Raw genomic sequence first — 12,391 nt, 5'->3', positions numbered from 1 at the left:
TCATTCCCATAATTTTTGTAGGTGGAAACACTATTTTGTGTCGGTGCAAACACTTGGAATAAGGTGTCCAACACCCATGTTCAACACTTTGGTTGGATTTTTGGGAGATGAGTTTATAGAAACTCCTAATTGCATTTTGTATCCATTCTATCAATTTGGACACCCTTAGGGCTAGGGAACCCAATGCACCAATCTAACACTTTCAACTCCAATTTGTAGATCTAGGTTCTTATTTGTGTCTTATTCCAGATTTGGCCTACCATGTTAGTTTTTTGTTTTATAATTTACTATTATTTATGAAAGTCGTAATTTTTCTATCATCTAACCTAGCTCATTTACACACTTCACAATCTCAAATCCATTGCAACAAAGGAACATAAATCCTTGTGTTCAACTCTCCTATTAGGACTATAGTTGAACGCATCTATGTTCCCAATGATATGCCATGGACATTTGACATCTTAGTTTGCATCCATAGGCCTGGGATCTCATTTCCATGTATAAAAGATATAAGATTACATCATTTTTCTACTCTATTTATTATTGATTATTTGTAGAGGTTAAACGACCAATATAAGAGTTTGACTTGTAAGCAAGCTCCCAAATATCACCAAATATTTTTTCCTTTATTTGTATTTGTAGTTATTTTAAAGATCACTTTGCCACATGGAGGATTGTGGGTGCTTTCATATTTATTATTCATTTTTATTTATGTAATGGTGAAAATATTAGGGTTTCCACAATTAGATGGATGAAAATCACTAATATTTAGACTTCGGGACCATTACATTAAAATGGGGGTGAACCTAACAAATCTAACCTCAAACCAGCAAGGATAGGGCTGAGAATTCTTATTAGATTCACCTTGGGGGTGGTTGTTTATCTTCTTTTAAATTGAATGTTGAAATTAGGGTAAATGTGTTGGAATTGAAGTGAAAACACATGAACAATGAGCTACAGTCGTCAGATCGAGCCACAAACCTAGATCTGCGTAATGTAAGAGTGTTCAGATATGTTCCCAGAAGGAGCTCCTAAAATGTCGGGACCAAAATGCCCATCGCTCTGGTCCTCCATACTTTTCGCTGTGTAAAGGGGAACCTATTCATCTCTAGAAATAAAGCCAATTTAGAATGTCACAACTATGTACCTATTCTTGTGCACACTAGAGAAGGGAAATAGGTTGGGAACAAGGGTTTTCCTTAGGTCAAACCTTGATTTTGGAATTAACCATGAAATAGAAATGAAATGTAATTGAATTGTAGTAATGGAAATGATCTCCTTTTGAGAGAAATGCTGAATAATGTATGAAACACTAATGACATATCTTTTAATGGATTTTTGTTTGTCTCCACAAGGAATTAGGGTTTCATGAAGTATTCATAAACATAGAACATGAATGTCAACTCCAATGCTTTAATCTTGACCTTACTTCTGCTCCAATTCTTGAAAAAAGACTGATTACTTGCTCACTTGAATTTGAATGCTTGAATTGATTGATCAAATATGCTTGATGGTTGTTCAAATGAGAGGGGCAAACCTCCTTTTATGCTTGCTTGTTGAAAAACAATTTAATTTTTCAGCATGAGAGGACATGAGATTAGGATTCATGCTCAAATGATGTTACTATAGAGGGGGCCCAAAATGGGCCTTGATTAGGAGGACCAAGGCACCAATGTCGTGGTCCTGACCAATTAGGGACCAAGAAAAGAGGGGTAGAAAGTGTGCATTTTGGAAAAAAATGAATTATTTGCAAGGTGTGAGTAGAATCAGGGCTCCGATCAGGCCTCAGGACACGAACGCCAAGGTGAGGGCTTAAATGAGGACAAAATTGTAAGGGAGTATGATTTAGGACACTACAATTTATTATTTAAAGTAATATACATCTTATCGTTTATCATATTTCTTTATTTGTTATTGTACTGTCGTAAATTGCACCTCGTGTAATTCTACGCTGCATAAGTGCCTATGCTTTAAGTTGATTGGAGACCTTCTTGATTGTTTTGTCCTTTTGTCCATCTCGCTTGCCTTGTCAACCGCCACCTTGTCCTTTTCCCAAACCTGTTGATTGTTTGACATGTAGACACTAGTGCACTGCAAAGACGTCCGCGTGCTGCGCTAGCATCTTGCAAATCTAATAGTCTAAAGGTGTTGTTTTATCATTATACTTGTGCTTGGAAGATGCTTGTAATGCCTCTTTGCGACCACGTATGTCCATTTTCATCCCAACATGCGTATCAAGTTCCATTTTGGCTTCATTTTTGCTTGCTAGTTTTCTCTCTAGCTCTCTCTTTGGTGTTAGATTTGATCTTTATTGCTTCCACTGACTCACACACTTGTTAATTGTCTCAATTTGAAGCTCTGTTATTGTGTCCTTGGATCTCACATATTGCTAGCATTGTCACTACACTATGAGGGAGACCAACTTGTTCTACTTCTTCATCCCGCAGGCTTCTTGCTTTGGGTGTGGAAGGGGAGTCTTCTTCTTCCTCTATTTCTCATTATCTCCATAGCATATTCGTTAAGATATTTCTTGTATCTATCATTGTATTTATCTTTTTATAAATCTATCTTGGCTGTCCATGGAGGTGGAAACACCAAAGTAGGGGTTTGACTATGGCAGGCCTCTTAAACACAACCACAACATTTTCGTCTTCATTCACCTTGTGTGTAGGTTGTCAAGTAGATTTGGGGAGCTAGCTGGAGACTCCAAGCGTGGATTGGCTGTGAGATTATACTTCTTCCTTCTTTCCTCTTTGTTACTTGATAGTTAGTCTTATTTACTTTTTGCATTGTTATTTCATTTAGTTTTTATTATCTGGGCACGTTTCCATCACTGTTCATTCTCTGTACGGACATTGTCACTTTGTCTGTATAAGATGCTATCCCATTGCGTTGTCGTCTTAGACCCGCGTGTGCATCCTAAGACAAAGTGTCACTTGGTTGTGCCAAAGAGCCTCTATGACATGTTTAGTGTCATCTAAGGGGTACCTAATGGTCCTAGAAACTGTACGACATCCCTAGTGGAGAGGTTAATTAGTGAGTCCCTGATAGATGGTCACTTGCCTATCGAAGTGGTTCACTTTTTGCCCTCTATAGTTATTACTTAGTATATTGCTAGAATTTTATTGTTTTTGGTTATTCACCCTAAGAAAACAAGCATACCAGACCAAAGCATTTTCACGAATTTCCTTAGTGTCTTGGGTCATACAAACACAACACACTTGTGTCTTGGATAGTGAACTTCAACTTTTCGTGCCAGGTTCTTTATTTCTTGCTATTTATGCTTAAAAATTTCGTTTATCAATTTTATACTCCAAATTCCAATAAATTCGCATTTTCATTCCTACTTTTGATGTAAAGGGTTTCAGGGCCCCCTTCAAAACCTGTATTACCTATAATAAAAAATAAAATATTAGAGCCAAAGAACAATTAGACCCATAGTAACATGTCTTCATAGATGGAAAGCAATGCATGCATAATTTCATAAAACATAATAACCACACACATATAATCTTTATTCTATGCATTTTCAATTATGGAATAATCCAAAGCAATAATTGGTCTCTCAAGTAATATACAAGTGATATTATAATCACGAGAATACAACTTAGAAATTGACATTACACTAGCCAAGCATGGCTTTTATATATCTCATTTTTCATAAATTCATATAAAGTCTACTTTGGGTGATTCTTTTGATAGCTTAATTTCTTATTAATACTTGTACTTGCTTTTACTATGTCTTTTCTAAGAATTATTGTGTCATTGTCTTATCCAATATTTTGTATCTATTGGATTCTAACATGAGATGCTTGTGATTTCATATTTGCTAACATATATTTTTATCTAGTGATTTTTGAAATCATTACTAAAATACGTATTAACAAAAAATCAAGACAGGGTAAATATTACACATAGATAGACCTAATATAAACATTTAAAACTATGTATACTAATAATAAGATTAAAATATAATAATATGATATAAACCATATTGACACAAAAATATACCACTTATAAACTAATTATTACATAAAAATAACTTAATCAAAATAAATCTAAAACATAAAACAATTGACAAAAATTATATTATATATTATTTTAATAAAAAAAAAAAATCACCCATCCATTTACACATAATTTCTTGTCATATAAAGTTCTTTATCATTGTCATTATCTATCCAAAATTATTCCTTTACAAAATTTAAAAAGAAATCATACATAACACAACACTTCACTTTGGCGGCAGTATCCCTAGGTGATACCACATCAGCCTCAATGAATATTTTTTTGTTTTAGTTTAATAATTGCTACTGACAATGACCCCAACAACAGTACTGTCATCTTCCCATCATCTTGTCCTGTAATTTAATTTTGCCACTCTTTATGCCTCGCAACGGATCTCGCGTTCGTGGTTAGTTTACCATTAATCTGCTGTATCTGTGAAGGAAGGCCCTGCTGTGTAATTGTTAAAGCAAGGAACAACAATGGGCTTATTCTCCAACAAGATCGGCAGAGATGACCTCAGATCTGGGGACCATGTTTATTCATGGCGAGGTGTTTACACGTATTCCCACCACGGTATGTTTTAACTTCTCTATATTTATTTTTTGGTGGGTCTTATTTTGTTATCCATTTGCATTTTTGGGTGTTTTCAGGAATTTTTGGGATTTGATTTCTTTCTTACTAGTTGTTTGAATGGGTGGTGTGACCTTTGTTTGTTCTGATGCATAATGTTTGGGCACACTATATTGGGCATGATCTGATCAGTCTGCTTCGTTTATGTGTGTGCTCTACATAATATGGTGAGTTTGGTTTTGTGCATTAGGCTCAGAGATTCAATTTCCGTGGACTCAGATGTGATGTGCTGGATGTAGCTAGAATGTACTTTGAACAACATGGTTCGTTTGAATTTATGATTCAAGCTATTATACCTTTTGCCCCCTGTGTAGCACTTTAACACCACAATGCAGGATAGAATTTAGGGTAAAAGCATTTCTCTTGAATGGGATATAGTGCATTTTCCTACCATAATCCTTGATTTTAACCCCATGTTGCAGGATATGCTATAGGGTAAAAATATTTCTCTTGAATGAGATATAGTGTATCCTTGATCTACTGGTTCTGAGTGATTTTATGGGACCTGACGATTATTTGTTTAAGGGCAATGGAGTGAATTTGTAGTGTAAGTTGAGTCAATAACACTTCGTTGGGAAACCATATTTGTCATGATGATAAGATTGATGGGTTAAATATTTGAGAGAGCACCCAATTCCATACGGAAAATTCTATTTGTCGTTAAGCTTTGTATTGGGCATCCTTATAAGCATGGGATGAGTGTCTGCACTTTTAGCTTCACTAGTTGAAAAAAAATTAATATAGTTAATATACTTTTTGGGTAATTTGGCATTAAATGTTTTGATTTTGAAACAAGAAGCTAAAATATTCTTGACACATTAGCAGGCTGCATTGCCTATGCAATTAACTAATTCAATCTGTTCTGAAGTGTTACATAGGAATACCTAATTCACAACCTGACTACACAGTCTACACGTATTTGGCAACATTTGGGTAGATGAAAGTTCTGGTTATGGATGGTTAATACCTTCGTGCTGTCTATTGTGCTTAAATGAAGTAGGAATTTGTTCCTTTCTATGTTGGCTGATCACAGGTAGGGTATGGGTGCTTAAACCAAGGACTTAATGGACGTGATTTTGACTGCAAACATCAAATTTGGAATTGATTTTGTTTGGAAATGCTTTTCAATTTAGCTAAATTGAGTGGAAGTTAATCTATATAGATTAGTGGGCCGAAGCCACAGAATACAAGTGTAAAAACTTCTTGATGTGAATAGAGAACATTTTAGGTCAACATCTTCTTTCATTTATTAAATATCAGAGGAAACAATGTGCGAAGAATTAAGTAACGAAATCAAATGATACAAAATTGCAACCTCATTTTTATGAACAATTTAATAATATGTATTAAGTGTGAATTGGGTAGGGGAAAATGATGATAGGAGAAAGATCTGGGGTAAAACATGGGGGATGAATTTAACGACTTAGCAATTAAGCTCTAATACTTGTTATTTTAAAATGAAATACAAAACTTTTGTCGAACATAAGCCCATAGGATGAGATCTGTCTTGTTATTACATCATGTGGATGAATGAAACTTTAGCATGAAGTAGAGGCATGTCAGACAATCCTATTTTGACAAGTTAAAGCTTAATACTTATGTTAAAGTGAAGTCCAGAAATGTTGTCCAGCATTAGCCAATAGGATAAGGGAGAACCACGTCAAAGAGTACTGTCTTGTTATTGCCCCATAAGGGTGAAACTTTAGCTTGAAGTAAAGGCATGGCAGACAATCCTATTTTGACAAGGAAAGGGATGACTGAGAATCTTGTAGCAAAATCTTGTGACAGGCACAAGTTCTTTAGAAGTGCAGATGCATTCAAATAGGATTTGAGCAGTACATGGGCAATCAAATATAGTATTTGACTCGAGGGATGTTTTAAGAAGTCAGGATTTAAAAAAGCAATATTTTGCTGAAGTTTGTCATTTGAATTATTTTTGTACATATTGAGAATCATGAGTTATACCTGTTCTGTTGAACAATATAATTCAATCAACCAAAAATATAGAACTTGGAATGTGCAATGAAGGTTGTGAATATGTCTCTTGTCAATTTGCCAGCATCAGCTTTGGTAGTGCTTTCTAAAACATTGGGGTCTCAAGCAATTTGTGAACACATCGAAAGAAGAATGGCATAGATATATTTCTAATGCATTAATGATGTCCTATTTATTTATTTATATACATGATGTTCTTATCAATTACTGCCCCAGGCAACAATTTTTTAATGCTGTCTTGGTTGGTTCTAAATTCTAATTGTTAACTCCTTTGGTGATTCATAGAGCATGAATAAATATCACGTATCTGTAATAGTAGGTATATATTTGAAGTTGCTGGATGCTTCCACTTCTTTGCCGGTAATTCCCAACATCTGTTGCACTCTGAGTATAAGAAAGTAGGCAGTGCTCATAAAGATGTTTTTCTAAAGATTTCTTCAACTTCCTGTTGCTCGCTAACATTATTTATGGTCATAAAAGTATTCATGTGAATTCATAATCTTCAATTGCATCAGTTTGTTTCAAGATGAAGAAGATCACTTCTATTGTATTTTTGTGCTTTTATCCTCAGAAAATGTGTACGTGCTTGCAAAAAATGCAAGATTGGTTTGTGTTTGTATCAGTTTCCTAAAAATAGTGGCATTCATTGAATGTAGTTAGAGCAGAGTGGCGTTTCAATGTATGCCTATATGGCTATAATAATTCTTGAGAATTCAAGCTTTTTGTATTCTTCTATTTTTGTTTTTTCTCTATCGCTGAAGCTTTACATCGCGTTGCTTATTTTCATATGATCATTTTGAGGTTGCCTTTATTTCCTTTTTCATGTAGGCTGGGGATAGTGGCTGGTTTTTTGGTGGTATCATTATATGAGTTGATTCATATATTGGTTGTTTCTTGAGATAGATCTTGCTTCTTATTGGTATGTCTAATTGTTTAGATATCCAATGGGCCTTGCTTCTAATTGATGTCTGTCCAACAGTCAACTAGATCATTTAGAATATGGATATCCAGTGGTCCTTACCAGAGCTTTAGTTCATCAAATGTTTAACCTGAATTTCTATGTGAAGAATTATTTTTGGTCCCTTCTAGCATATTCCGTTCCATTCATACACACACATATTTTTGCTATCATATATATCCATAACTCGTTTTGTCCAAATCTGCTTCCTGTACAGGTATTTATGTTGGGAGCAACAAAGTGGTCCATTTTACAAGAGCATCGGGCCAAGAACTTGGTACTGGGACTATTATTGATTCATCTTTCTCTAGTCAAGTACATCATCAAACATGTTTGAGGTGTGCTGACTGTGGATTTCAAAGGGAGAATAGTGGAGTAACCCTTTCTTGTTTAGATTGCTTTCTTAAAGGAGGGCTTCTCTACCGCTTTGAATATGGTGTTGCCCCTGCTGTATTTTTTGCACAAGCACGAGGAGGAACTTGTACACTTGCAGAATCAGACCCCCCTGATACAGTTATTAACCGTGCAATGTACCTGCTTCAAAATGGATTTGGAAATTACCATATATTTCACAACAATTGTGAGGACTTTGCTATCTATTGCAAGACAGGGTTGCTTGTCACTGAAGAAAATGCCCCAGGAAGAAGTGGGCAAGCGGCATCAGTTATTAGTGCTCCACTTGCTGCTCTTTCATACTACCCATTACGGGCTCTGATGGCTAATCCAGTAAGCTTGGCTACAGTTACAGCTGGAGTGTATTCTTTCAACAGATATGCAACAGATATTGGTGTTCGTACTGATGTAGTTAAGATTCCGGTGGAGGACTTGGCTGCAAATCTTGGGTGGTCAACCAACATGGGCCCATCACCGGCTGAAAGTTCAAGAATCCCAAAGTAGCATATTGTTTTCTTCCTCCTATTTTGGAAGGATCAAAGATAGTTGCACATTGCTAACATTTTAGTAGTGAAGGAGCTAGGGAATAAAATTTATTTGGTTCCAGAAACCTTTTTAGGCTACCTTCAAAACATTGCCATCTTGCATTAATAATTCACACCATGTATCAATATAAAGGTAACCTTAGTTTGCTTGTATCCTTTTTTTGTATATAGATGCAACTTTTCATTTTTCAATGTCCATTATAATTTCAACTTGTCCAACCCGTAAAGTTTCTATATGTTTGGAGAATTGTAAAAATAAAAAATTGTTTTTGAGTGATAGTTTGCAGTGTGTCTCTTCTAGATCCAATTTGTCATATTAGATGTTTCTGGTCTCATTGTTGGACCCATCATCAGGGACTAACTTGAAGCCTCTGCTTGACCAAATGAGGAAGAATTTTTGTACAATAAACAATCATTCAACAATGCTAGGGGTAGGAGGTGGGTAGGCCAAAGGTTGAGAGTGAATGAAGAAAGAAGAACAATGAAATCAACTTCAATAATGAGTATTTTGAATTCCTTATTGCTGCACGAGGATGCAAACAGTGTATTGAAAATCATCAATCATTTATCAAATCTAATTTATAAGTGGAGTAAAGGTTTGAAGGATTTGGTAGAATAAAAAGTCTTGTTCTCTATTGCTTCTCTTCTCTGTCCAAGGTTCTTTCTGACAAGATGCTTTAATTTCACACAATTGCTCCTTTATAATGGCTTTTGTGTATGCAGTATATAGCTATGTTCTCTGGGGATGTGTCCCCTGTCCCAAATGATCTCGTCCCCTGTAGGAGACTTTTTTCGGGGATCCTGGGGTGAGTAGGAAATGTCCCTACCTTGTTCCGTTTTCAGGAAATTTTTATGAAATGTCCCTTGGACAACAAATGGTTTTAGGGGACACTTGGGTAGGGCAAGGGACTGCTACTTGTCCCCTACAACACAGGCACTTTTGGAGCTTTTGAAAAAAAGGGATGGATGGGTCCTCAAGGACCTCCACATCCCTTCACCTTCAAACTAAACCTAAACCTAAAACAGCCCCCAAAACCAATTAAAAACAAAAAAAAACAAACTCGTTTTTGACATTTTCCAATTTTTGAAGAAGAAAAGAAAGAGGACCCACAGTAATAAGAAGCAATCAGGAGCAGAAAGAAGGCAATAGAGCATCAAATGCATGTCCTTTGAGGTAAGCTTAACATTTATTTTATATTTGTTCAAATTTCTTTGCAGTTTTTTGTTTTTTAAAGTTTCAAACATTTAGGCAGAGTTTTTTGTTTATTTTTTGTTCTGTTTGTATTTGCAGCTATGTTTTAAATTTTTAACAAAAATAGCAATGAGCAGCAGTGGGAGTGGTGAGAGTGAAGAAATTGAAGTTGAATTAAGAACAAAGAACCAGAGGTCATAGAAGTATATGGCCGCCACTGATGGTTCTTCTGAGATTGAAAGTGTAGCAAGGGCTGCAAGTTCAACTAACCCATTGGAATGCTTTTCTAAACTCCTCAAATACCATATAAAAAACCTATCTAACCTCAAAAAACCTCTTACAATTTGCGACAAGCATAGACAAAGACGAAAAAAAGTCAAGGGAGAGTAGAATATGGCTATGTCATTTGTGCAAGAAAGACTATAAAAGGAGCTATACAAGAGTTTATTCTCATTTTTTGCATGTTTAAGTGGACCGGGGGTAAAAGGTAGTGAGAAAATAACTCCATTTAAGAAGGCTGAGGTGATTAGGTTGCACATGAAGTGGGAGGCAAGACAGAAGAGAATTCCAATGAAGACTATGCAACCTAATGTGTCATTGCCTACCTAAACCATAGATATTGGAAGCCAAAGGGAAGAGGGTTCTATTTCTACCAAGGGAAAGAAAAGAACTACTAGTGTTGTAGGATTGCTTAATGTACACAATCACCATCGATGCCAAGTCTTCCATTGCTAATTATTTTTTAAAACCACGGCATACCATTTAATGTGGCATGTTCTGCCTATTTCAAACAAATGTACAAAGATGTAATAGTTGTTGGTTCTTCATCTGCCCCACCTAGAGAATTTAAGTTATGCACCATTCTTCTTGATAGAGAATATTTCAAGATGAGTATATTGATGGAAGAAATGAGACAAACTTGGATAATGAATTGTTGCTTCATCATCATTAATGTGGGTCCGAGATTAAACATCAACCACTCATCAATCTCATTGTCATATGTTCAACTAGCTTTTATTTTCTTATAGCTATTGATTGTTCAGGAAAGAGGAAGTATACAAATTTTCATTTTTAGATTTTGAAGGATGCCATAAAAGAGGTTGGAGCTTCTAATGTTGTACAAGTGGTGACTGTGTAAGTTAGTTGACTTAATGGTGGAGAGTGCTTACAAGCACATTTTTTAGGCCCCATGTTGTGTTCATGCATTGAACAACACATTATAGGGCATTGGGAAGACAAATTAGGTGAAGACAATGGTGGTACAAGCTAGAGATATACAAATGTTTATTTGCAACCACACGTTTCACTTGCTTTGTTTGAGAATTTTTCGAGGAAGGATTTCATCAAGCTTGTGGATACTAGATATGGCAGCCTAGACGACTATTTAGTATATTTTTAACTTATCAAATGGAAATATGCTGAAGTTAATGATCCCTATATATTATTGTATAAAAACTAGCTTCACAGATCTTGCATATAGAGATTTTATGAATGCACATTTTATTAAAGCAGAAGAAACAGACATGAAGTCATAGTTTTTGCAGTAGATAGCAGTAACTGTCATAGTTCATTATCCCCCGATGATCAGTCGTCATTTGAAAGTTTAGAGCAAAAACAGGGATTCTGTGATTGGCATATGTGCAAATACGAGGGGCTCTTTGAGTGAGCATCATGTTAAAGCTGGAAAAACAGGCATTCCCTGAAACCACAAATAACAGTTGTTAAGCATAATTCAGAGAAAAGTGTAGGGATTACATGGAGATGACATTCTATAGAAAAGGGTAGTGAACACACATGCAATAAGTAATTGGAGTGTTTTTTCTTCTAGCTGCCTTCAACCTAGGGATTACATGGAGATGACATTCTATAGAAAAGGGTATTGCACACACATGCAATAAATAATTGGAGTCTTTTTTCTTCTAGCTGCCTTCAACCTAGACCATGCTTACCATAGCTTTGATTTTTGGCCTTTTTTTTTCAAATAGATTTTGAATTTGATTGATGACCTATATAACATGCAATACAACAAACACCGTGTGTGTTGTTTTAAAAAAAAATTTACTCAGTTAAATGCATATAGACAAAAAAAGTTCAGCATGATGATTGCTGGGATTTCACATAATCAGGTGGTTTGCAGCCAAAACCATTGACCAGTCTGTGGGAGACCACAAATATAACTGATTGAAATGAACCAAAAATAGTGATTCCAGTAGATCAACGTTAAAAAAATAGCTTCACAGATTTTGCATTCACAAATACCATAAGCCCTATAACTGAGCATTGTATTAAAGCTTAAAAAGCTGATACGAGTCCACAACTGAAGCAGATAGCAGTCATCGCCATAGGCCATCATTACCAGAATGATAAGTTTTCATGCATAAGTAAAAAATATTGTAACATCCACAGAAAACATGGTAATTGTTTTTTAAATTAATTGACTGAATATTTTTATATCTGGTGCTGAGTGCATATGAGATTACGTGGCTTAACCGTTAAGTTTGCACACACTGATTTGGTATGATCAATGATGTAGTTTAAGAATATTTGATTATGATTATAGCTAATTTGCTGAATAGGGATTGCGTATGGGCATTGGTATGTGGGTATGGTAGATTTTTTTTTGGCTTGCTATGTTTTGGGTATGTCGATAAAAAATATGTAAAAATCATA

The 12,391-nt window shown here is 35.4% G+C and overlaps 1 protein-coding gene across 1 annotated transcript; it reads left to right on the top strand.

Moving 5' to 3' along the window:
* The first annotated feature begins 4,266 nt into the window (after positions 1-4,266).
* LOC131061319 (protein LEAD-SENSITIVE 1) lies at positions 4,267-8,682 on the top strand. The gene is made up of 2 exons (XM_057994947.2): positions 4,267-4,581; positions 7,809-8,682. The coding sequence occupies exons 1-2, from the start codon at positions 4,488-4,490 to the stop codon at positions 8,486-8,488; spliced, it is 774 nt and encodes a 257-aa protein (XP_057850930.2). The 5' UTR covers positions 4,267-4,487; the 3' UTR covers positions 8,489-8,682.
* Positions 8,683-12,391: the final 3,709 nt, after the last annotated feature.

This window comes from Cryptomeria japonica, chromosome 11 (genome assembly GCF_030272615.1).
Source record: "Cryptomeria japonica chromosome 11, Sugi_1.0, whole genome shotgun sequence".
In the NCBI taxonomy this organism is placed as follows: Eukaryota; Viridiplantae; Streptophyta; class Pinopsida; order Cupressales; family Cupressaceae; genus Cryptomeria; species Cryptomeria japonica.
The sequence above is the reverse complement of the archived record's forward strand: the minus strand, read 5'-3'. Positions and strand labels throughout refer to the sequence as shown.